General features: G+C 38.2%; 1 protein-coding gene and 1 non-coding gene across 7 annotated transcripts in view; both read left to right on the top strand.

The window, feature by feature from the left end:
- TMEM116 (transmembrane protein 116) overlaps positions 1 to 27,447 on the top strand; it is a 132,361-nt gene that overhangs the window by 1,666 nt on the left and 103,248 nt on the right. For 5 of the 6 annotated variants that reach the window (XM_067700627.1, XM_067700629.1, XM_067700625.1 and 2 more), the window contains exons 2-4: positions 13,009 to 13,055; positions 13,574 to 13,637; positions 20,993 to 21,124. In XM_067700627.1, coding sequence (XP_067556728.1) covers positions 13,009 to 13,055; positions 13,574 to 13,637; positions 20,993 to 21,124 — 243 coding nt within the window. Of the gene's footprint in view, positions 1 to 11,530; positions 12,436 to 13,008; positions 13,056 to 13,573; positions 13,638 to 20,992; positions 21,125 to 27,447 lie in introns of those variants that run through there. The other variant, XM_067700624.1, reaches the window with a different exon arrangement.
- Positions 13,348 to 13,455, top strand: LOC137204241 (U6 spliceosomal RNA). The gene has a single exon (XR_010933479.1). It is a non-coding gene; the product is annotated as a U6 spliceosomal RNA (small nuclear RNA).

The following is a 27,447-nucleotide window of genomic DNA, read 5'->3' as shown; positions in this document are numbered from 1 at the left end:
TTTTGAACTGGATCTTGAGAGAAGAGGAGGTGTTTGCAGGGCAAACACCAAAGGATATTTCTAGCAAGGGGGAAAGCATGATGAATCTGTAAAGGTAAATGGGCACGTTGTAAAGGGTCTTATCAAGCTAAAGGGTTTGGAGCCACCAGAGGCTGTAGCTAGGAGAGTGACGTTAGATTTGCTGTCACTCGGGAATAAAGGGGATGCATTGGAATGGAGAAAGCTGAGGTCAGGGAGGTTCACTGCAATAGTCTTGGTGGGAGAGATTAAGGTCCTGTAATAGAACCTAATAGAAAGATGAAAAGGTGAGGTTGGAATTGAGAAACTTTTATAGGGTAGAATTCACAAGACTTGAACAAATGGATATGCTTGTAAGAGAATAAATTATATAATGCATTATAAGGGGCTTAGCACCAAGTTAACCATTGCATGTGTCCAATAAATGTGTGTGTAGGTATGTATGTATGTATAAAGTAGTCATCAAAGATAATCGCCAATCTTGGGCAGCCAGTTTAGATAGAAATTTTGAGAGAGTCCAGTGTGTGTGTGTGTTGGGAAGGTTCAGAAAAATTTATTTTGAGTTTGCCCTAATAAATTATTAAAGAAAATGCACCACATAGACAAATGAATAGAAGTTAGAAGAAGGGATAATTACTGTGAGCTAAGGTGGTTAAAGAAAGCTTCATGTAGGAGGTGGAAACGGAGAACATTTTAGGTGGAGAACAAGTGAAAAAAGAGCTGAAGTGGAAATGAGCATGATGTTTTGGGGAATGACCGGCTTGCTTGAGGGAGTTCTCAAAACAGTAGATAGTAAGACAGTTTTAAGCCCAGGTAGGGGAGAATCTTGAAAATCAAATTAGGAAATTGCTATTTTGTCCTGTAGTCAATAAGGAGCTAGTATCCACTTCTGAGTATATAAATGCATTGAGTACATCTACAGTAGTTACTATGATTGATCAGGAGTGACTTTTTAGTCATGATTAGTTTAGAAGTAGGTTTTGAGAAAAGTGCAAGAGGTGGATTGGTTGGAGAGGGAAGGGAAATATTGGTACTTTTGTTATGAATTGCAAAAGTGCAGTAATTATCTTAATGCTGCCTTTTAATAGTGCCCTGGTCCCAGTCAGTTACCTCATGGTATAATTAGATTCTTGGCTTCAGGACCTTGACAACAACAATCTACACAAATAAGCCAAGTAAAACTCTCCATATTTAGGAAGTCATAAAATCCCACACTTGACTCTGTTGTGGAAAATCAAAAGGCTCACCTGGGTGAGGTAGGAAGGAGGAGATGACAAGGTATGTTACTTGAGTGTGCATATGACTCAATGTAGCAGCTGGAGTAAGGGAGAAGGAAAATGGCATGGTCTGCTAAGACAACTAATACATAAATTCTCCCATCTTTTTTTTCTAACATCATCAAGCTGGTGAGCCCCCAGTCGCACTGACATCTTTTATTTCTCATATACACAAGGCATGTTCCTGCCTCAGAGCCTTTGTGCTGGCTTTCTCCCTCTAGAACACTTTTCTTCAAGATATTCATATGGCCGGCTCCTTCATTTCCTTCAAGTTTTTGACCCAATGTCAGCTTCCTAAGATCTACCCTGACCATACTTAAAAAAAAATTGCTCCTCCCTGATACCTTCCTGCTTTCCATCTCCCTTCTCTCTGTTATTATTTTCTCCATAGCACTCTTCAGCTTAACATACTGTATAATTTGCTTATTTTCTTTTTTAAAATTAATTAATTAATTTGGCTGCATTGGGTCTTAGTTGTGGCACACGGGATCTTTCGTGGCGGTACGTGGGTTCTTCGTTGCGGCGTGCGGGCTTCTGTCTAGTTGTGGGCTGTGGGCTCCAGGGCATGCGGGTCAGTAGTTTTGGCGCATGGGCTCTCTAGTTGTGGTGCACGGGCTCCAGAGCGCATGGGCTTAGTTGTCCCACGGCATGTGGGATCTTAGTTCCCCGACCAGGGATTGAACCTGCGTCCGCTGCGTTGGAAGGCGGATTCTTAACCACTGGACCACTTAAGGAAGTCCCTGCTTATTTTTCTAAGTATCTGTTTCCCGTGAGGGATGGGTTTGTTTTTGTTTTTATTTTTGTTTTGTCTTTTTGGTTCACTGTTATATCCCCAGCACCTAGAACAGTGTCTGGCACATGGTAGATGCTCAGTACATTCTTGTGCTGTGAATAAATGAATCAAGTCAATGAAAGAGGAACTATTCCATAGCTGTCTCTCAAAATTCCACTGGTCCTTGCTGCATTCCCTTCTTAGATCACATATTGTACTTTGGAGCTATCCCATCCCTTAGAGCTAATTGCTTTTCCCCTGCAAGGTTTTGGTGATATTAACACTAGTTTTTTTGACATAGATGTCTTAATGAACACTTAAAGCAGATTTCACATTAAAAAATTGTTATAGAAGGAAAATTTACTCCACAGTATGATTTTCTTCAAGCCCATCCTCCTTTAAGAAGCTTTCAATATTTTTTAATAGCAGGATTATTCACATCATACCAATTAAAAATATATTTTATTTATTTATTTGGCTGTATTGGGTCTCAGTTGCGGCACGTGGGGTCTTTTGTTGCAGCATGCGGGCTCTTCATCGCCGCCTGTGGGCTTCTCTCTAGTTCCGGCGTGTGGGCTTCAGAGCGCTCAGGCTCTCTGGTTGTGGCGTGTGGGCTCTAGAGCACGCGGGCTCAGTAGTTGCGGTGAGCGGGCTTAGTTGCCCCATGGCATGTGGGATCTTAGTTCCCCAAGCACAGATCGAACTTGTGTCCCCTGCATTGGAAGGCAGATTCTTAACCACTGGACCACCAGGGAAGTCCCAAGAAGCTTTCAGTGTTTAATAACTATTTACTGAACATCTTTTACACACCACATACACTTCTGGAGGCAAGGGTTACACTGGTGAACAAAATAGATGTGCTCCCTGCAGTCCTAGAGGAGAGACCAACATTAAATAAGTATACAAATAAATATATAATTACAAATTGTGATGATTTCTAAGAAAGAAAAGTTGAGGGCTTATGAAAGAATATGATAGGGGGAATAAATTTGCATTGAGGTGCATGGAAAACCTCTACAAACAATTATATTTGAGCTGATATAAGACCTAAAGCATGAATGGGATTCAGCTCTCAAGGAACTTACCCTTGATTGATGAAACAAACATTAAATAATTATATAAATAAATTTAAATTACACATTACTATGTTAGGAAGCATTTTAGGAAAAAAACCTAGTATGTGCAAAGGTTCTAGAATGAGAAAGAGGGAATTCCCTGGCGGTCCAGTGGTTAGGACTCTGTGGTTCCACTGCTGGGGGCCTGGATTCGATCTGTAGTGGGGGAACTAAGATCCCCCAAGCTGCATGGTGTGACCAATAAAATAATACAGAATGAAAAAGAGCTTGAAATACTTGAGGAACAAAAAGAATTCCATTCTGGAATCTGTCTTTTTGTAATAAAAACATCAGCAAAGAAGGAGATTATATATGCAGGGATGTAGGGATGTTTACCACAGAATTGTTTGCAGAACGAAAAATAAAGGAAATTAAAAACAAAACCTGAAAAAAGCCTACATGTCCATCACGAGAGGAATTGTTGGATAAATTTTCTTATGTGGAATACTATACAGCTATCAAAATTGATTAGAACTATTTATATTAAAGTGGAGAGATATCCATGAAATAACAGGTGAGAACAGCAATGTATACAGAAATATATGATCCCATTTTAAAAAACCTACCATACCACTGCAACAACCTCTGTATATGTGTGTGTGTGTGTGTGTGTATAGAAGTATATATATATATAGATATATATATATATGTATATATATATATATTTGGGTGTGTTTTAATAAGAACAGAGAATGATGTAGAGAAATATACCAGGCTTTTTGCATTGGTTACAGTTCATGGGAGTGGAGAGAAAGAAAATAAGACTCTAATAAAAGGAAAAAAGGTTATTATGGAATAATTTTGAGCAAAAATGTAGAATATAAAATACTAGCTATAGAATTGCTACAAACATGTAAAAATTGAATATGCATAAGGACAAAGACTTAAAGTAACAAAAGTAAAACTCATTTTGACTAGATGAGATTGCAGCAAACTTTTTACTTTAGATTTCTCTTATTTCAATATTGTTTTTTCAATAAAGTAACATTAAAAAAATGCATAGAGATTTTAACATCCAGGGATCAGATCATTTCAGCAGAGATGTTTTTCTTTCTCCTTTTGTCCCATGTTCAATTCATGTTGTTTTGTCTTATCTTATGCACTGTCATAAGCCACCTGAAATACTATCTAGGTCAAAGTGGGATGTAAATAAGTAAATAAAAATAACCTAATTCTTGCCAGTCTCTTCCCTTTTTAATCTATCCTGCACACTGCCAACATGTTACTCATGATAGTATCATGTAAAAGGATAATAATAATACTTGCTTCATAGGATTGTGAATGGATTAAATTAATGTATAGGAAGCATTTAGAATAGGGCCTGGCATATACTACATACTCACTAAGGACGAGTTATATGGTAATTATGTCATGTCATTTATTTGCTCAAAAGTATATAACGGCACCTCTGCAGGATAAAATTCAAATGCAAGAGCCTCTACAATCTAGTTGTAAATAAAAATGCCACTTATAATATTACATGTAGGATTTTCCTGGTGGCACAGTGGTTAAGAACCTGCCTGCCAATGCAGTGGACATGGGTCAAGCCGTGGTCCAGGAAGATCCCAGGATCTTAGCTGCCGCGGAGCAGCTAAGCCCATGTGCCACTACTGAGCCTGCGCTGTAGAGCCTGTGAGCCACAACTACTGAGCCCACATGCCACAAATACTGAAGCCCACAGGCCTAGAGCCTGTCGTCTGCCACAAAAGGAGCCACCACAATGAGAAGCCTGCGCACCGCAACAAAGAGTAGCCCCCGCTCGCCACAACTAGAGGAGGCCTGTGCACAGAAATGAAGACCCAATGCAGAAATAAATAAATAAATAAATAAATTTACATGTAGCTACTGAGCTCTTGAAATGTGGCTAACAGGAATTGAGACATAAGTGTAAAATACACCCTGAATTACAAAGTACAAAATTAAGAAAGTGAAATATTGCAGTGATTTTTATATTGATTATATGTTGAAATGACAAAATTTTAAATATTTGGGTTAATAAAATATATTATTAAAATTAATTTTACCTGTTTCTTTTTACTTTTTTAAAAGTTTTTTAGAAACTTTTAAGTTACATATATGGCTCACATTACATATTTATCGGACAGAATGACTCTAGATTTTTAAAGTAAAATGTTGCTAACTTTTTCTTTTCTAAAAAAATTTTGCTCTCTTCTTATTGAAGTATAGTTGATTTACAATGTTGTGTTAGTTTCAGGTATACAACAAAGTGATTCTTTTTCAGATTCTTTCCCATTATAGATTATTACAGGATATTAAATATAGTTCCCTGTGCTATACAGTAGGACATTGTTGTTTACCTATTTTATATATAGTAGTGTGTATATGTTAATCCCAAACTCCTAATTTATCCCTCTCCCCTCTCTCTACTTTGGTAACCATAAATTTGTTTTCTATGTCTGTGTAATTCTGTTTCGTAAATAAATTCATTTGTATTTTTTTTTTTTTTTTTTGGCTGCACGTCATGTCATGTGGGATCTTAGTCCCCAACCAGGGATTAAACCCATGCCCCCTGCAGTGGATGCATGGAGTCTTAACCACTGGACCGCCAGGGAAGTCCCTGTATCATTTTTTGAGATTTCATATATAAGTGGTATCATATATTTGTCTTTGTCTGACTTCACTTAGTGTGATAGTCTCTAGGTCCATCTATGTTGCTGCAAATGGCATTATTTCATTCTTTTTTATGGCTAATACTCCATTGTATACATATACCACATCTTCTTTATCCATTCATCCCTTGATGAACATTTAGGTTGCTTCCATGTCTTGACTATTGTAAACAGCACTGCTATGAACATTGTGGTACATGTATCTTTTCGAATTAGAGTTTTCTCTGGATATGTGCCCAGGAGTGGAATTCCTAGATCATATGGTAACTCTATTTTTAGTTTTTTAAGGAACCTCCATACTGTTCCCCATAGTGGCTGCACCAATTTACATTCCCACCAACAGTGTAGGAAGATTCCTTTTCCTCCACACTGTCTCCAGCATTTGTAGTATCTAGTCTTACATTTAGGTCTTTAATCCATTTTGAATTTACTTTTGTGTATGGTGTTAGAGAATATTCTAATTTCATTGATTTACATGTAGCTGTCCAGTTTTCCCAACACCACTTATTGAAGAAACTGTCTTTTCTCCATTGTATATTCTTGCCTCCTTTGTCATAGATTAATTGCCCATAAGTGCATGCGTTTATTTCTGGTCTTTGTGTCCTGTTCCATTGATCAGTGTGTCTTTTTTGTTCCATATTGTTTTGATGATGGTAGCTTTGTAATATAGTCTGAAGTCAGGGAGCATGATTCCTCCAGCTTAGTTTTTCTTTCTCAAGATTGTTTTGGCTATTTGGGGTCTTTTGTATTTCCATACAAATTAAAAAAAATTTGTTCTAGTTCTGTGAAAAATGCCATTGGTAATTTGATAGGGATTGCACTGAATCTGTAGATTGCCTTGGGTAGTATGCTTATTTTAACAGTATTGATTCCTGCAATCCAAGAACATGGTACAACTTTCCATCTGTTTGTATCTTCTTCGATATCTTTCATCAGTGTCTTAGTTTTCAGAGTACAAGTCATTTGCCTCCTTAGATAGGTTTATTCCTAGGTATTTTATTCTTTTTGATGTGATGGTAAATGGGATTGGGTTACCATTTCATCCTAATCTCTGTCCAGTTGATATTTTAGACCCAAGTGCAGTATACTTGCATTTATTTCTATTAACTTTTATATTATTACATTATTAAATAAAACTCATTATTCTAAAGTATAAGATCTATCCCTCACAACTTTGGTACATTCATTCAATAAATACTGAATGCCTATTTTAGTCACTTTTAGGCACTAGAGATATTGAGGTTAATGAGACAGATAAGTTGCCTGGCCCCAAGGAAGTTACAGTCTAGTAAGGAGAAATAGGCACACAAACAAACAAGTTATTTTGGAATTTAAATAAATGTTCCATCTCTGAGGTGATGACATTTGACCTGATGCTTGAAGGATGAGAAGGAGCTAGTCATGTGATTATCTGGGGGAAGAGCATTCCAGAGAGGGAAGAGCTATTGCAAATTATCTGAATTGGAAAAGTATTTGACATGTTGGATAAACACACAGTGGTGTGCAGACACTAAGATAGCCCCCAATGATGCCTGCCTCTTGGTATTCACACTGTTGTGTAATCCTCTCCCCTTGAGTGTTGACAAGATCTATGATGAATAGAATACAGAAAAGGTGATGGGATGTCACTTCAGTCATTTGCTTACATAAGATTGAGACTTCCATGTTGCTAGGAGGTCATCTTGCAGAAGTCCACATGGCAAAGGCCTGAGTGTAGCCTTGCACCAAGAGTTAGTTAGGAACTAAGGCCCTCAGGCCCACAACCCTCAAGGAACTGAATTAGGCCAACAACTGTATGAACTTGGAAGCAGATCCTTCTCCATTTGAGCCTTCAGACGAGACCCAGCCCTGGTCAACATCTTGGTCATAACCTTGTGAGAGACACTGAAGCAGAAGACCCAACTAAGCTATTCTTGAACTCCTAACTCACAGGTGCTGTGAGATAATACGTGTGTTTTAAGCTGCTAAATTTGTGGACATTTGTTATGATGCAATAGATAAGTAACACACATATTTGATAAATATGCTCACTGTATTTTCTTTCAAGTTATTGATGAAAATGTTTTACAGAACAGTGTCAAGTCAGAATTCTGGTTCACTCCACTAGAAGCCATTTTTTTTTTAGAAGCCATTTTTAAGTTGATATTTATCAATTAGTTAGCACTACCTTAGGTTTATTTAGAAATGCCCTTAATTGTGCTTCTACTTGGTCTACATTTTCTTGTCTTTTCTTTCTTTCTTTTTTTCTTTTGGCCACACTGCTCGGCCTACGGGATCCTAGTTCCCCGACCAGGAATCGAATCTGGGCCCCAGTAGTGAAAGTGCTGAGTCCCAACCACTGGACCACCAGGGAAATTCCCAATATATTTTCTTATTTTTATATCATGAAATTTCTCACAAAATGTTTTGTCAAAATACCATATACACTGTGTCTAGTAATTCTGTCCAAAAAGAGAATGGGGTTAGTCTGGCATGATTTTTTTTATAAATCCATGTTGAATTAATGGTTACTTTTTTCTAATTCTTTAAAAACACATCTTGGGACTTCCCTAGTGGCACAGTGGTTAAGAATCTGCCTGCCAATGCAGGGGACACGGGTTTGAGCCCTGGTCCAGGAAGATCCGAAATGCTGTGGAGCAACTAAGCCCGTGTGCCACAACTGTTGAGCCTGTGCTCTAGAGCCCGCAAGCCACAACTACAGAGCCCATGTGCCACAACTTCTGAAGCCCGCACGCCTAGAGCCCAAGCTCTGCAACAAGAGAAGCCACTGCAATGAGAAACCTGTGCACTGCATCGAAGAGTAGCCCCCACTTGCCACAACTAGAGAAAGCCCGTGTGCAGCAAGTAAGACCCAACAACAAAGGCCCAATGTAGCCAATGATAAATAAATTGATAAAAACACATCTTTTGGATAGTTCATTCTAGAATCTTGTCTGAGATAAATACTAAGATCTTTGCAGATTCTACTATCCTTTCTCCTTATAAAAAATTTTTAGTTATCAACAGCTTTCTACAATTTCTACAACTTCTAGCAATTTCTACAATTTCTAGCAATTTTTCCAGTTTTACATGAACTCTCAGATTTCATTCAATGGTTTATTGGGTTAACCTGCAAGTTTTACCAAAGCCCTGGAGTGTAATTTGTTCAGGCCAGGAGTACTGTATTCATTTAGAGCAGTCAGATGCTCTCTTACAATCTTTATCTTCAGTTCCCTCTTACAATGTTTTGCACTTTTTATTCTAAATATTATTCTTTTCAGTAGGAGAGACAGAAACATGTTATCCATTAATCACTATACCATGAGTTTCAGCAATGGGATATATCCTTCCTTGCTTTTGTCCCAAACGTCATTTTTTTGGATAACAGCTTTATTAAGATATAATTTATGTACCGTACAATTCATCCTTTTAAAGTGTACAATTCAGTGGTTTCCAGTATATTCGTAGAATTGTACAACCAGCACCATTATCTAATTTTAGAATATTTTTATCATCCTAAAAAGAAAGCCTGTGCCCATTAGCAGTCACTCCCCATTCCCTCCCAAACTACCTTTCTAGCTCTAGGCAACACTAATCTACTTTCTGTCACTGTAAACTGCCTGTTTGGGACATTTTTAAAAATTAATTAATTTATTTATTTATTTGGCTGCGTTGGATCTTTGTTGCGGTACGTGGGATCTTCCTTGCAGCATGTGGGATCTTTCGTTGTGGCGCTCATTGCGACATGTGAGCTGTTTGTTGCGGCACGCTGGCTTCTCTCGAGTTGTGGTGTGCGGGTTTTCTCTTCTCTAGTTGTGGCGCAGGCTCCAGAGCACGTGGGCTCTGTAGTTGAGGTGCACAAGCTCAGTAGTTGTGGCGCATGGACTTAGTTGCCCCGCAGCATGTGGGATCTTAGTTCCCTGACCAGTGGCTGCAATATGTTATATTTCCACAGCAGTGTATGAGGTTTCCTATTTCTCAACATTCACTTGCTATTGTCTTTTTATTATAGCCATCCTAGTAGGTGTGAAATGTCATCTCGTGATTTTAATTTGTATTTCCCTGGTGGCTTATGATGTTGATCATCTTTTCATGTGTATTAATTATTCGTATTATTTTGGGGAGAAATCTCTAATTTAAAACCTTTGCCCGAGAATTCCCTTGCAGTCCAGTGGTTAGGGTTTGATGCTTTCACTGCCAGGGCCCGGGTTTGATCCCTGGTTGGGGAGCTAAGATCCCACAAGCCGTGAGGTGCAGCCAAAAAAACGAAAAAACAAACCTTTGCCCATTTTTAAATTGGGTTGTGTTATTGAGTTGTAGGAATTCTTTATATATTCTACATAAAAGCCCCTTATTAGATATATGGTTTACAAATACTTTCTCCTATTCTGCGGGTTGTCTTTTTTACTTTCTTGATGGTATCCTTTGAAGCAGTAAAGTTTCTAATTTTGAAGAAGACCAATTTATCTATTTTTTTCTTTTGTTGTTTGTGCTTTTGTTGTCATATCTAAGAAGCAATTGCCTAATAATTCTTTTGATGTCCCATTAATTTTTTAAATTACCTTTCCCTGTTTTCCCATTGACCAGTTTCCTGTTAAGAGTACTGTATGTGTTAAGAGTGAGAACTATGATCAGACTGACTGAGTTTGAATGTTGGTGTTACCACTTGATAATTCTGTAACCAGAGGGAAAATGACACAACTTCTTTAAGCCTCAGTTTCTTCATCTGTTAAATAAGAATAATACTTCTTACCTCAAAGGTTGTGTTGAGGATTAAAATGCTTACAGAGAAAGCACTTGATAATTGGTAGCTATTATTACTAGAAATTTTCTTTAAGTACTATTTTTACTTAAATTAAAATACTTTACTACGTAGGTGTTTTTCTTGACTTTGTATCCACTGCAGTAACTTGCTCATGGTAGAAGTTTAATGAATATCTGTTAACTGAAATTGATATGTAATATATAGTAGTAGCCCATTACATTGAGAACTGAGATGTGTTTGAGCTTGCTAAGGAGCTAAGTAAAAAGAAAAGACAAAACTGAAAATAAATTTCACCCAGTTCATCATTTGGGCTTGGGTTAGCCCTTGTAGAAAAGGAAATGGGAGAATTATGATTCCAAAGACACTTCAAAGGGGAACAGTGCTAAATATACAGAAGGGAGGGGCTTAATTTAGAGAGAAAAATAGAAAAGTAAACCCCCAAATGTTGGTTGGTGGCATAAGACATTTTAGAATAGATGCCAAAAGAGAAAAGTTCTCTTGTCAAGAGCAGCAGACTGATTTGCTATGGTTGTTCTCTGAACAATCTGAGATTTGTTCTTGACTGAGACAAGAGTCCTTTGTCCAAAAGCATTCTCTTATCACTTGGTGAGACTGTCATTAGTCCCCTCACCCTTATTAGATAGACACATGATTAGAGGCCTCAAAAGACTCCCTAAGATTTTATGGTAGGGATTTCTGATCCAGAAATATACTGGTATTTTAATTTGTTTATCTAATAATGTAAGCAAAGTGATTAGAGCCTACCTCTACTTAACAATGTCCTGTATTCCACTGCACATGATATTCTTAATTTCATATGAATAAATGAATAATATATTTAAATTACTCAAGCCATGCAAATGATCTAATTTATGTTATCAATAAATATTTGTAAAATGTATGAGCGTATGGTTAGATGAAAGATAAATGGTTATGTAAATGAAACCTTCTTCCTTCTGCTTTCTCCTTCCCCCAGTTTTTGTCCAAATTTTATCAGTTCTTCCAAATAATGTTCAAATGCCAATCAGTGTATATTATTTTTGTGTACAGATTATTTGAGATTTGGTATTCAAGCTGTTTTTCCTACTATATTATAAGCTCCTGGAAGTCTGGGTCTGATCTTTTTTGTCTTTATATTTTCCATAACACAGCATTTTACACAAAGTTGATATATAAACATAAGCATATTCAATGAATTGTATAATTTAGTAATATATTTACATTTATAAATGTAATATTACTACAAATATAATACTACAAATATATAATATTACATTTATTATATTTATGGTGGGAATTTTGGTACAGAATATTTAAGAAAACATTCGTATTATGAGACATTAATAACGCTTTCTCTTCACACCTTTTCCAGATATTACTAAAAACTTACTGATTGAGTAAATATATAGTCTGTCTTCCCCAACACAGGCTTCTGTCCCTAAACAGGACAGGTTTCAAACAGACCTCCCTTCTTCCCTATTTTTCTCTCCCTTTTTTCTATTCTATTTCTCTCTTGCAGCTCTATTTACCTTTTCATGGTAACTCATTCTCTGTACTTTTTATTAGTCCTACATCTTGCCCCTTTTTACAATTCCTAATGCTTTTTAGAACTTTGTTTCCTTGTCACCTGCTCTTTCTATTTTTGTTCTTTCTGCTTGGCTTTCTCCTCCACTTGTCGCTACTTTCTCTCCTTGCCCTCAAGATTCGGGGCAGGATTGGGTAGGGAGGAGCCCAGCTGGGTTAAGGGTGGAGCTACCTGTTTACTGCTTGGGATTCAGAACCTGACCAGGAAGGATCAGGCTGCTTGAATTTAGCTGAGGCTGAAGTCCGTATGGCCTGCCTACTGGAGGCTAGCATTTTGGAGGATAATTGGAACTTGGTGAGACTAGAAGCAGCCCCTCTCTTCGTTTTTCGATCCCCCTTCCTTCCTCCCTGTTCTGTATTTTTCACTCACAGCATCTCTTTCCATACTAACTTTTCTTCTTCCTTTTCCCCTGTTGCTTACTATTCTGTTTTTTCTGTCTGTCTAGCTCTCTGTCAGTTAACTTTATTTAGTATTTGTTTGCCTTTACTGTTACCCATTCTTTCCATACATCTGTCTGTTCTCTCTTAAAATTTAACTTTTTCTACCTCTTTTCCATTTTATTCTTCCCTTTATTAATTTTCTCATCCAACTGTCTTTTTTTCCTTCAGTCATTTTCTATCCACCTGTCAGTTCTTTTTATCTTACTGTTTCCCAGCAATGTAGCAATAAGGGAGGAAGAAAGGAGCCACCCTGGCTTTCCAGGGGCCTATTCACCCTTTTTACTCATTCTCAGACTTGTAGTGTGTTTTGATTAGGCACTGAAGAGTTTGTGCTTTGCACAGATAGTTAACAAACAGTGAAATTAGAGAAAGGTTGAATATTAAATTTAAAAGGCTTAATTTTATTCTTACTTTCTCTTTTATTTAGTTATTTCCTGCAATACAGTGGATACAGTTTGTTATGGCTACTCTGAGGTAAGTTTATTTAACCTCATGTAATGTGACTGTTTGAACTAGTACAACTAGCAAAACTGGAGACAAGCAAAACTGGAGAATTCTGAAGTGTCTCTCTATATATTTTTTCCCTGGGGATTTGCTTTTACTCATTAGTTAGAAATGCTGTTCTTTACCATGTTGACATTATCTGATTAATAAAATGTAATAACATCAACAACAATAATAACAAAAAAAAACAGATTGAAGGGTAACATCTGAAAATCAAAGGACAGTTTGGTCAACAGGATTGATTTGCAAAATCAGTTGTGAAGTGCTCACTTTGGTAGCACATATACTAAAAATTGTAATGATACAGAGAAGATTAGCATAGCCTCTGCTTAAGGATGACACACAAATTCGTGAAGCATTCCATATTTTTAAAACATTTGTGCAGTTTATTTTACATCAATTATATGTCAATAAAGCTGTAAAAAAAAGTAGCAAAAACAAAGGAGCCCCAATTGTCCTGTTTAATGATAGTCTTTTATCTCTGCCAGTGTTATAGGTTCAAGTTCACTTATTGCCTATGCTGTATTCCAGAACATACAGAAATCTCCAGAGGTGAGCAGTCTCTTTCTGTGTTGGATTTGAATTTTTTGTGACTTAGCCTTTGAAATAAAAAAGAAAGGTGTCCCCTATAAATGATGGAATAATGCTATGAATTGCTTGTAAATTTGTCATTTTGATATAATACATTGAGATATTTTAGACATTGCCCCAAAGGTCTCCCTTTTCTTTTAGGTAGTTATTTTAATTATAATTTTGAATACTGAGGAATTGACTAAATGTGGATTAGTGGATAAATGTAGATTTTTGGGGGGTATACATTAATTATTAAAGTCAAAGAAACAGAGTATTGTTTGAAGCCTATATTCATTCTAAGCATGGTAGGGTCCTGCCTAGAGGTGAGTTTTCTGATGTTCATATCTTGGTAAAATTGCTGGTGGGGCTGGAAATAGTTCAAACACTGCTATACAAAAGGTATTTATTTTGCTGTTCTGGCTTTCTAGGCAATTACAATTTAATGGTGAAAATAGAACAAAAATACATCCTATGTAAAACTATTCATACCAAAAAAGTCAAGTCAGAAAGCTTCCTTGGGCCTCCCTCGTGGCGCAGTGGTTGAGAGTCCGCCTGCCGATGCAGGGGACGTGGGTTCGTAGCCCTGGTCCGGGAGGATCCCACATGCCGCGGAGTGGCTGGGCCCGTGAGCCATGGCCGCTGAGCCTGCGCGTCCGGAGCCTGTGCTCTGCAACGGGAGAGGCCACAACAGTGAGAGGCCTGTGTACAGCAAAAAAAAAAAAAAAAAAGCTTCCTTTTATTGAGGTATAATTGACAAATAAAAATAGTATATACTTAAGGTATTAAAAGAAAAAATCAATCAGGGAGTTCTCTGGTGACCTAGTGGTTAGGATTCTGGGCTTTCACTGCTGTGGCCCAGGTTCAATCCCTGGTCCCACAAGCTGCATGGTGTGCTCCCCCCCCAAAAAAAAAGATTTTAAGAAAACTGTAACAAAACTTTTTCTAATCAGGCCAAGTGGCACAAAATTAAGCAAAATGTGGTTTAGGATATGTATGAGAGAGCTTTTGTAAAGTGGAAAATGACACATTTAGCTTAGCTATGGCTAAGGTCTCATAGCTAGTAAGTGTTAGAGCTAGAAGTTGAGGCAGACTTGTCTTGTTCCAAAGCTGCTTCTCACATACACTTTTTTTTTTTTTAATTTATTTTTATTTATTTATCCTTGGCTGCATTGGGTCTTCGTTGCTACGTGCGGGCTTTCTCTAGTTATGGCGAGCAGGGGCTGCTCAGCAGTTGTGGCACAGGGGCTCAGCTGCTCCGCAGCATGTGGGATCCTCCGGGGCCAGGGCTCGAACCCACGTCCCCCGCATTGGCAGGCAGACTCCTAACCACTGCGCCACCAGGGAAGTCCCTCACATACACTTTTAAACCACTGAAATATAATGTCTAATGAAAAGAGAATTTTGAATTTCAGAGGTAGAATGTGACTATGTAAGTAAAACTAGAAAGTAGAAGTCTTGATACTGTATTGTCAATTGCCTGCCAAAGTAATCTTAGGCCACACATCTTCCTGTGATGTGGAGTTCCCTAATGTTTCTTTCCTGAATGTTTGTTGAAATTTGAGTTCAGGTGTGGTTAAGTTAATAAAGTATAAGTTACGTTGTGGAGAGAGGTAAGCAGAGATTCTCAGTACTACTGACCTTTTGGGCTAGATGGTTATTTGTTATGGGTGGCTGTCCTGCATCTTAGGATATTTAGCAGACTTATCCAATAGATGTAGCAGCAACCTTCCTCACCCAGTTGTGAGAACCAAAAATATCTTCAAATACTGCCAAATGTCTTCTGAGAGAGGCAGTCACTCCTGGTTGAAAACCACTGCTCTAGGGTGACCTCTGCCATAACAGTGGGTTAGAGCTTTATAAAGATGTAGGGTCTGGTTTGGCCTGGGATGTGACCTTTAATTTCTCTGGCTTCGGTTCTCATACCTTTCACATAACCAGAGCCTGAAGGACCTTAGTAATCATTAATTCAGTGGTTCCTACACATTCTGCTTTTTTGGCATAGGGAAGATTCCAATTTTTCCAGCTTAAAAATGTCAGCCATGCTCCACCGTTTTCCTTTATTTCTTCATCAAATAACATTTTTAACAGCATAAACACATGGAAGGCATAATCTGAAAAAGACAAAAATTATTAAATTAATGATTATAGTAAATTGGAGAAATCCATGGGAAATCTTTGAGGGGACTAGCTGATTAGACAGTAACTCAGAGTAACTCAGAGAGGCAACCTTAAGAGAGAAGAAAGTAACCCAGGCCAGCCAGTGTTAAAAAAAAAAAAACACGAGGCAGATATACTTTGCTGCACTTGTGTGAAGTGCACTTCATTTCCTTGTGAAGGTCACTTTTGATATTCTTTGTAACTTGATTTCACTAGAAATATCAGGAAGCAGGGTTTTGGAAGAGTATAAATATGAGTTGCTTTAGGTGTGTTACCTTACCAGGTTAGACCTGGACCCAGAACCTCCTTAGGGAAAGCCTTTCACACGATGCATTCCGTCCCTGCACCTTACTTTGCTCTTGATTTAAATGAGACAAGTACAAATATATTTAAAGTTTTTGCTTTCATATTTAGGATCATATCTTAAGGTTTTTCTTCTTATTACCATGCACTATGCTGATTGTATTTTTATTTATTTTAATTTAATTTTTTTTTAATTTTTAAAATTTTATTTATTTATTTTTTTTGCGGTATGCGGGCCTCTCACTGTTGTGGCCTCTCCCGTTGCGGAGCACAGGCTCCGGACGCGCAGGCTCAGCGGCCATGGCTCACGGGCCCAGTCACTCCACGGCACGTGGGATCTTCCCGGACCAGGGCACGAACCCGCATCCCCTGCATCGGCAGGCGGACTCTCAACCACTGTGCCACCAGGGAAGCCCTAATTTTTTTATTAAAAAAAATATTTTTGGCTGCACTGCACAGCATGTGGGATCTTAGTTCCCCAGCCAGGGATCAAACCTATGCCCACTGCAGTGGAAGCACGGAGTCTTAACCACTAGACTGCCAGGGAAGTCCCTTTTTAAAAATTTTTTATTGTTTGTATTTTTCTTAAAGCGTGACCTGTATCATACATTTCTCTGTATTACCTTTGACACAGTATCTTGTTAAACATAGAAGGGGTGAAATCTTTTTTAATTTCAATACTAGGTGCTCAGTTAAGTTTTGTTGTTTAATTGATTGATTTTATCTCCTGTTACTAGAACTCATGATTTTCCAACCATGAGTGAAAGTATATAAACCTCTTTTTATCCTTTATTTCTGTGCCAAAGACCTTAGGTGTGTTTTAATGGCCAACAGTTCCCTATATATAAGGCTATTTATTGACTCAATGACCATAATTATGTTCTTGCTCACAAAAGCTGCTTGGCCGCCTTTCTGCTCCAGAGTTTATTTTGTATTCAGTTTTAATTTTTCACTCATTAACAGTTATAAACTTGTGATAGGTCATAGACCAGTAAAATCTATGAATATGCCACCTGGCTGGAACCTTAACAGGCTTCCTTGTAGCAGAGGATATATGTTGTTAAAATAATTGTATCTGATATTTAGTAAATACAGTTTAAAATATTATTTCACTTGTTTTTGTTTGTGTTAGCCAAAGCAGCTTGACCATTTACCCCTATTAGCAAGGTATTAGCATCTTAACTTTCCTCTCATTTGGAAGAAAAGTATGAGAAAAATTCCCTTTTGTACAGTTGAGGAGATTAGTTCTTATATTAGGTAGTATCTGTTGATAACTTAGTAATTTTTTTGCACGGGGGGCACATCCCAGGGACCGGGCCAGCCTGTGGGCCCAGTGGTGGGGGCACCAGAAATTTTTAACTTTACTTTTTTACTGTGAGATATACCAGCCATGGTTTAGAAGGCATAAAACTCATGTGTGCTATATAATGGATGGCTATAAACCAAACCTGGGACAAGAAATAGGAATCGCTCATATCCCCAAACATTCCTACTGTGCTCCTTCCCAATCACAACCTCACCTCTAGCAGTAACCACTATCCAGATTTTTGCTTAATCATTTCTTGGCTTTTATGTATAGTTTTACCAGTAATGTATATATCCCTAAACAATTTAGTTTTGCATTTTTGAACTTGACATAAATGGGATAATACTATTTTTTGGTATGTATTGCTTTGTGATTTGCTTTTTTCCCTCAGTATCACTTCTGAGATTTGTCCATGGTGTTGTGTACAGCTCTGGTTCATTTCTTTTTCACTGATGCTTAGCATTCTATATTATGAACATACCACAGTATATCTATCTGTGCTGCTATAAACAATCTTGTACATGTCTTCTGATGCACACATGCAAAAATTTCTCTAGTGATTTTACCTAATAACAGAATATAGGATATTCATATCCCCTAGATAGTGCCAGACTTTTTCCAAATAGTTGTGCCAGCAGTGTATGAAATGTCCTATTGCTTCATGTTCCTGTTAATATTTGATATTGTCAGACTTTAAAAATTTTTGCCATGGGTGTGTAATTTTCATCCCATTGTAGATTGATTGATTTATTGACTTTTGTTCTCCTTATAGTTTTAATTTTTTAATTTCCTTGATTACTAATGAGGTCAGGCATATTTTCACATTTTTACAGCCATTTGGATTTCTTAAGTACCTGTTCAAATCTTTTGTCCATTTTTTTTCTATTGGTTTTTCTTATTGCTTTGAAGAGTTTTTGTTTGCTTTGTTTTTTAAAAGTAAATTTAAAAAAAAAAGTAAATTTTATTTATTTATTTTTGGCTACGCTGGGTCTTTGTTGCTGCCCGCGGGCTTTCTCTAGTTGCGGCGAGCGGGGGCTACTCTTCACTGTGGTGCACGTGCTTCTCATTGCAGTGGCTTCTCTTGTTGCGGAGCGTAAGCTCTAGGTGTGCGGGTTTCAGTAGTTGTGGCACGTGGGCTCAGTAGTTGTGGCTCATGGACTCTAGAGCACAGGCTCAGTAGTTGTGGCACACGGGCTTAGTTGCTCTGCGGCATGTGGGATCTTCCCAGAACAGGGCTCAAACCCATGTCCCCTGCATTGACAGGCGGATTCTTAACCACTGGACCACCAGGGAAGTCCGTGCTTTGTTTTTAATATTGTTTGGATACTGGTCCTTTGTTAGTCATATGTGTTAACAAATATCTTCTCCCACTTTGTGGCATGTCTTTTCACTTTCTTTATGGTGTCTTTTGACACAGACATTTTTCATTTGAATGTGGGCAAATTTTTCAACTATTTCTTTTAGATCTTTTTGTGTTTTGCTTAGGAAAAACTTTCCCTAACCAGTAATTAAAGACATTGTCCTATATTATCTTAAAAAAAACCTTTATAAATGTTGTCTTTCACGTTTAGGCCTTTAAACTACTTGGGACCGATTTTTGAGCGTGTGAGGTAGAAAGTAGGGGCCCAATTTAATTTTTATCCATATGGATACCCAGTTGTTCTAGTATCACATTTTGAAAAGACTGTTCTTTCTCCATTCATCTAAAAAGCCACCTCTATCATATATCAATAGTTTATAGGGGCTTCCCTGGTGGCGCAGTGGTTAAGAATCCACCTCCCAATGCAGGGGACATGGGTTTGAGCCCTGGTCTGGGAAGATCCCATATGCTACGGAGCAACTAAGCCTGTTCGCCACAACTACTGAGCCTGCGCTCTAGAGCCCGTGAGCCACAACTACGGAGCCCACGTGCCACAGCCACTGAAGCCCACCCGCCTAGAGCCCATGCTCCACAACAAGAAAAGCCACCACAATGAGAAGCACACGTACTGTGATGAAGAGTAGCCCCTACTTGCTGCAACTAGAGAAAGCCCACGTGCAGCCAAAAATAAATAAATAAATAAACTTATTTTTCAAAAAACGTTTATATATATACGCTTAGGCTTGTTTTGGGCTCTCTGTTCTGTTCCATTGGTCTATTTGTCCATCTCTGGGCTAGTCCACTGCATCTGCTTTATATTGTGTCCAGCTTTATATTGTTTTGGTATGTGTAGGACAAGTCCTCCTTCTCCTTTTTCTTCGAGTGTCATAGTTAACTTGATATTTTGTATTTCAATATCAGATTTAGAGCCAACTTTGTCAAATTCCACAAGAAGATATGTTGATACATAATTGAGATTGCATTTAATCTGTGTATCACTTTAAGGAGAACTGACATTTTCATAACATTGGATCTTACAGTCCATGAGCATGGTATATTTCTTCACCTTAGATCTTTGGTATCTTTCAATAAACATATTGTAATTTTCTCTACAGAGGGGCCAAAACTATTTTCAGGAAAGTGGGATTGGGGAGGCCAAAAGGAGAAGGATACTAGAAAATGAGAAAGACAGACTTCAGCAATGTAGATAGAAATTGAAAGACAACATATACAATTCATGCTGATATTTTTCTCCACCTTGACTTTCATTGATATGAAAACCTGTAAAATGAATAAGGTCTTAGGATCTAGTACATAACATGGTGATAATAGTTGATAACACTATTGTACAATTGAAATTTGCTCAGAGAATAGAACGTACATGTTCTCACACACATATGCAAAAAGGTAAATATGTGAGGTGATAGATGTGTTCATTAACTTGAGGGAAATCCTTTCACAATGTATATGTACATCAAATCATCACATATACTTTATCTTGCAGTTTTATTTGGCAATTATACTTCAATAAAGAAAAAAGAAAAATGCAAATTAAACTCTATGAAGATTAAAAAAAAACCTGTTTTCATTTTCTTTGAGTTCTCAACCATATCCTAAAACACTCAGGTGATAATCTCATTTCTTTTCTTTTCTTTTTTTTTTTTTGCGGTACGCGGGCCTCTCACTGTTGTGGCCTCTCCCACTGCAGAGCACAGGCTCCGGATGCGCAGGCTCAGCGGCCATGGCTCACGGGCCTAGCTGCTCCGTGGCATGTGGGATCTTCCCAGACTGGGGCACGAACCTGTGTCCCCTGCATCGGCAGGTGGACTCTCAACCACTGCGCCACCAGGGAAGCCCCTCATTTCTTATTGTTAGAAGATGTTGACTGTGCAGCTAGAGCACTTAAAATTTCCCATTTGTGGTATGTCTCCATCACAGAATTTCTCATCTTTTCACTCTTTCCTTGAGGAAGAATTTCCAATGCTAATACTTCCATGAATAGTCTGGTTCCAGAACAGTTGGGATAGTTGTGATTACAGATTACTTCCTACCTGGAGTATTCCTTTATATTCCCCAGTCAACCAATAGCAGAGGCCCCAGAAAAATTATGCCCAGATTTCTACTAGAAGGGTAAAACATAAAAGTAATTAATTGTTACATTCTCCTGTCTATATCATTTTTGAAATTATGAATTTTATTCCTTTACAGATAAGGCCACTCGTTTATCTGAGCTTCTCTGACCTCCTCCTGGGGATATACTGGCTCATTGAGGCACTTCTCTATGGAACTTCAGCAGCCAATAAGGACGTCGTCTGCTATAACTTGCAAGCAGTTGGACAGGTGAGTGCTACTAGATTGTCATAGTACCTTGTACGAAAGGCACACGCTTATTTAAATAAGAAGCAAAGATAATCCATCCTGGGAAGCAGGACCCTTTTGTTTATTGTTACACTTTGAAACATAGCTTTTATTGTTTTTCCCCATTAAAAAACTACTTATTTATTACAGAAAATTTGGGAAATTCAGAGAAGCAGAAAGATAATTAAAATCACCCAGATATAATCATTCTTTAATATTTTATGTATATTATATATTTCCAGTCTTCTTCTCTTTAGGTATATGCATTTTAGAACAAATAACACATTAATACTTTTGGTAATCTGCTTTTATTATTCAACATAGTGTGACCATATTTCCATGTAATGGAATATATTTCTACATCTTTTGAGATTATTGCATGTTTTTTATTACATTAATAAACATTAACTTTTGGAAATACTACATATGATTATATATGAGTTATATATCTTTCATAGATTTTATCAATGGATTCACCCACATAGTACCATCAGTATATAATGTTTCTGAGACTTGGGATGTGAAAAAAGTAGAGGTTAATATGCAGTCTGTACTCACTGCTGGATGCTTCCTCTGGGATTTGTTACTAGAGGAGAAATTTGTTTCAATGTAGTAGGAAAATACTAATATGTAGTTAGTGGTATGAAATCCATGTACTAATATGTTACCTATCTTATATAAATTTATTTATTTTTTTAAACACGTGTGTGGGTTTTGTTTTTTAATTAATTAATTAATTTATTTTTGGCTGTGTTGGGTCTTTGCTTCTGTCCGTGGGTTTTCTCTAGTTGCAACGAGCGGGGGCCACTCTTCATTGTGGTGTGCGGGCCTCTCACTGTCATGGCCTTTCTTGTTGCGGAGCACAAGCTCCAGACGCGCAGGCTCAGTAGTTGTGGCTCACGGGCCTAGTTGCTCCGCGGCATGTGGGATCTTCCCAGACCAGGGCTCGAACCCGTTTCTCCTGCATTGGCAGGCAGATTCTCAACCAGTGCGCCACCAGGGAAGCCCCCGTGTGTGGGTTTTTTTAAATTATTTATTTATTTATTTTGGCATTGGGTCTTCGTTGCTGCGTGCAAGATTTCTCTAGCTGTGTCGAGTGGGGGCTACTCTTCGTTGTGGTGTGCAGGCTTCTCATTGCTATGGCTTCTCGTTGCGGAGACAGGCTCTAGGCGCACGGGCTTCAGTAGTTGTGGTATGCAAGCTCAGTAGTTGTGGCACACGGGCTTAGTTGCTCCGTGGCATGTGGGATCTTCCCGGACCAGGACTCAAACCCGTGTCCCCTGCGTTGGCAGGCAGATTCTTTTTTTTTTTTTTCGCGGTACGCGGGCCTCTCACTGTTGTGGCCTCTCCTGTTGCAGAGCACAGGCTCTGGACGTGCAGGCTCAGTGGCCATGGCTCACGGGCCCAGCCGCTCTGCGGCATGTGGGATCTTCCCAGACCAGGGCACGAACCTGTGTCCCCTGCATCAGCAGGCGGACTCTCAACCACTGCGCCACCAGGGAAACCCTATAAAGTGTATTTTTTAACCACCTATGTGATGTTTATTAGGCCAGGATTCATTGTGTTATTATTGTAATATCAAGTGTTTTTTAAATCACAGGTGCTTGGTACAGATGTCATAAATAAAGCTCAGGGACTGAGATTATGCTAAAAAACTTCAGCCTTTTGATACTCAGGGTTAACTTGGCAGATTCAGGAGAATATACTATATAAATAATTCTTAATGAATGTCTAAATTATTCTTTAGAAAAGAAAAAAATGTCCAGTTTCTTCCAGATTAAAGTAAAACTTTTAATATTCCCCGTTGCATTTCCTCCTGATTAATTCTGCCAGTTTGGAGGGAAAAAAAATACTATTTTATGTGGCTTTTTTCTTTTTTGTTGTTGTTGTCCAATGTTCTCTCTTTTTTAAAAATTGAAGTATAGTTGATTGACAGTGTTGTGTTAATTTCTGCTGTACAGCAAAGTGATTCAGTTATACATGTATATACCTATTCTTTTTCATATTCTTTTCCATTATGGTTTATTACAGGATATTGAATATACTTCCCTGTGCTATATAGTAGGACCTTGTTGTTTATCTATTTTATATACAGTAGTTTGTATCTTCTATTCCCAAACTCCTAATTTATCCCTCCCCCACCCCCTTTCCCCTTTGGTAGCCATAAGTTTGTTTTCTATGTGTGTGAGTCTATTTCTCTTTCATAAATAAGTTCATTTGTGTCATTTTAGATTCCACACAAATTTGGTATCATATGGTATTTGTTTTTCTCCTTCTGACTTACTTCATTTAGTAAGATAATCTCTACGTCTATCCACGTTGCTGCCAATGGCATTATTTTATTCTTTTTTATGACTGAGTAGTATTCCATTGTGTATATATACCACATCTTCTTTATCCATTCATCTGTCAATGGATATTTAGGTTGCTTCCATGTCTTGGCTATTGTAAATAGTGTTGCTGTGAACATTTGGGTGCATGTATATATATATATATATATTTTTTTTTTTTTTTTTTGCGGTACGTGGGCCTCTCACTGTTGTGGCCTCTCCTGTTGTGGAGCACAGGCTCCAGACGTGCAGGCTTAGCGCCCATGGCTCACGGGCCCAGCCACTCTGTGGCATGTGGGATCTTCCTGGACCGGGGCACGAACTCGTGTCCCCTGCATTGGCAGGCAGACTCTCAACCACTGTGCCACCAGGGAAGCCCTGCATGTATATTTTTAAATTAGAGTTTTGTCCAGATATATGCCCAGGAGTGGGATTGCTGGATGATATGGCAACTCTGTTTTTAGTTTTTTAAGGAACCACCATACTGTTTTCCATAGTGGCTGCACCAGTGTATATTCCCACCAACAGTGTAGGAGGGTTCACTTTTCTCCATACCCTCTCCAGTATTTGTTATTTGTTGACTTTTTAATGATGGCCATTCTGATCTGTGTGAGGTGGTACCTCATTGTAGTTTTGATTTGCTTTTCTCTAATAATTAGCAGTGTTGAGCACATTTCCATGTGCCTGTTGGCCATCTGTGTGTCTTCTTTGGAGAAATGTCTATTTAGGTCTTCTGCCCATTTTTTGAATGAGTTATTTGGTATTTTGCTTTTGAGTTCTATGAGCTGTTTGTATATTTTGGATTAATCCCTTGTCAGTCGCATCATTTGCAAATATTTTCTCCCATTCTGTGGGTTGTATTTTCATTATGTTTATGGTTTCCTTTGCTGTGCAAAAGGTTTTAAGTTTGATTAGGTCCCATTTGTTTATTTTTTTGTTTTTATTTTTTTTGCCTTGGGAGACTGACCTAAGAAAACATTGTTACGATTTATGTCAGAGAATGTTTTGCCTATGTTCTCTTCTAGGAGTTTTAAAGTGTCATATCTGATATTTCAGTCTTTAAGACATTTTGAGTTTATTTTTGTGTAGGGGGTAAGGGAGTGTTCTGACTTCACTGATTTACATGTGGGCTGTCTAGCTTTCCCAACACCACGGACTGAATTATACACTGCATTGTATATTCTTGCCTCCTTTGTTGAAGATTAATTGACTGTAGGTGTGTTGGTTTATTTCTGGGCTCTCTATTCTGTTCCATTGATCCATACATCTGTTTTTGTGCCACTACCACACTGTTTGTTTGCTATAGCTTTGTAGTATTTTCTGAAGTCTGGAAGGGTTATGCCTCCAGCTTTGTTCTTTTTCCTCAGGATTCCTTTGGCAATTCTGGGTCTCCTGTGGTTCTATAGAAATTTTAGGATTATTTGTTGTAGTTCTGTAAAAAATGTCATGGGTAATTTGATAGGGATTGCATTAAATCTGTAGATTGCTTTGGGTAGTATGGCCATTTGAACAATATTAGTTCTTCCAATCGAAGCACATGGGATATCTTTCTATTTCTGTGAATCATCTTCAATTTCCTTTATCAGTGTTTTATAATTCTCCGTATATAGGTCTTTCACCTCCTTGGTCAGGTTTATTCCTAAGTATTTTATTATTTTTTTTGATGTGACTTTAAACGGGATTGTTTTCTTACTTTCTCTTTCTGATACGTCATTGCTTTTTTTTAAAACAGATGAACACTTTATTTACTTATTTATTTATTTATTTATTTATGTCCACGTGTTGCTTCTGGCATCTTAGTTCCCCAACCAGGGATTGAACACAGGCCCTCAGCAGTGAAAGTGCAGAGTCCTAACCACTGGACTGCCAGGGAATTCCCGATACTTCATTGTTAGTGTAAAGAAATGCAACAGATTTCTGTATGTTAATCTTGTATCCTATACCAAGAGTTGCTTCTTCCTAGTCCTGAAAGTGGATTCAGTTTATCTCTCCACTTGGCAAGGTTTCAGAACCTCATTTTTGATACTTTCCTATGGAGAAATATGTTTGATAAGGCAGAAACTTCCCTTGACAAGATAGGTTGACTGTGCTGATCTGTCGAGGCATTAGTGCCTCCTCCCAAAATTGGTCAGAAATTGCCTAGATGTTCTGTTCCAGATGTTTGGCTAGTTATAGGAAAGCCAGAGCTGGTCAGAGAGAATTAATTCAATACAGCCACAGCACCCTTATGCCACTTCACTGAACTGGAACAGAAGAAATCAATCATTTACCAAAAGCTAACAGGCCCAGGAGAGCCGATGAGAAGATAAAATATGCTCCAGCTGTACAATCCATTAGAAAAGAAATAGTAGAAAGTACACTGAATCAGAGATTAGGAAATCTTGGTCAATATCAAACCAGAACTGCATTGTATATAGTTCAACACCTCTTTTTTTTTTTTTTTTTTGCCGTGCCACACGGCTTGCGGGATCTCAGTTCCCTGACCAGGGATTGAATCTGGGCCACAGCAGTGAAAGCCAGGAATCCTAACCACTAGGACACCAGAGAACTCCCTCAACACCTCTTTTAAGAGTTAAGGTTCTAACCACCCAGTGAGACCTCTCTTGTCTCTGAAGTCTCTTTTTAAACTGAATAGCACTGAAGCCTGAAACTTTCCAAGTCTGGCTTAAGTATAGTTTTCCACCAGCCCTAGGTAAACAGGCAGAGCCATTTTCTTTCTTTTTTTTAAATTTTAATTTTAGGGCTTCCCTGGTGGCGCAGTGGTTGAGAGTCCACCTGCCGTTGCAGGGGACGCGGGTTCGTGCCCTGGTCCGGGAAGATCCCACATGCCGCGGAGCGGCTGGGCCCGTGAACCATGGCCGCTGAGCCTGCGCGTCCGGAGCCTGTGCTCCGCAACGGGAGAGGCCACAGCAGTGAGAGGCCCGCGTACCGCAAAAAAAAAAAAAAAAAAATTTTAATTTTATATTGGAGTATAAGTGATTTACAATGTCATGTTAGTTTCAGGTATACAGCAAAGTGATTCAGTTATACATATACACATATCTATTCTTTTTCAAATTCTTTTCCTGTCTGTCATACAGAGTGAAGTCAGAAAGAGAAAAACAAATATCATATGTTAATGCATATATGTGGAATCTAGAAGAATGGTACAGATGAACCTATTTGTAGGGCAGGAATAGAGACGGATGTAGAGAGTGGATGTGTGGACACGGCAGGTGGGAATGGGGGTGGGATGAATTGGGAGATTGGGATTGATGTTTATACACTACCATGTGTAAAATAGATAGCTAGTGGGAACCTGCTCTATAACACAGGGAGCTCAGCTTGGTGCCTTGTGGAGACCTAGATGGGTGGCATAGGGGTGGGTGAGAGGGAGGTCCAAGTGGGAGGGGATATATGTATACATATAGCTGATTTACTTCGTTTACAGCAGAAACTAAGACAACATTGTAAAACAACTATACCCCAATTAAAAAATATTTTCCCATATAGGTTATTACGGAGTATTGAGTAGAGTTCCCTTTATATATAGTAGTGTGTATATGTTAATCCTAACCTCCTAATTTTTCTCTCCCCCCATCTTTCCCCTTTGGTAATCATAAGTTTATTTTCTAAGTCTCTGAGTCTGTTTCTGTTTTGCAAATAAGTTCATTTGTATCATTTTTTTTTTTTTTTACATTTCACATATAACTGATATCATATATTTGTCTTTCTCTGTCTGGCTTATTTCACTTAGTGTGATAATCTCTAGGTCCATCCATGTTGCTGCAAATGGCATTATTTCATTCTTTTTATGGCTGAGTAATATTCCATTGTATATATGTACCACATCTTCTTTATCCATTCCTCTGTCAATGGACATTTAGGTTGCTTCCATGTCTTGGCTACTGTCAGTAGTGCTGCAGTGAACATAGAGATGCATACATCTTTTGGAGGTTAATCTCTTGTCAGTCACTTCATTTGCAAATATTTTCT

The sequence above is a fragment of the Pseudorca crassidens genome, chromosome 12, assembly GCF_039906515.1.
Source record: "Pseudorca crassidens isolate mPseCra1 chromosome 12, mPseCra1.hap1, whole genome shotgun sequence".
NCBI lineage: Eukaryota > Metazoa > Chordata > Mammalia > Artiodactyla > Delphinidae > Pseudorca > Pseudorca crassidens.
This window is presented reverse-complemented; position numbering and strand designations above follow the sequence as displayed.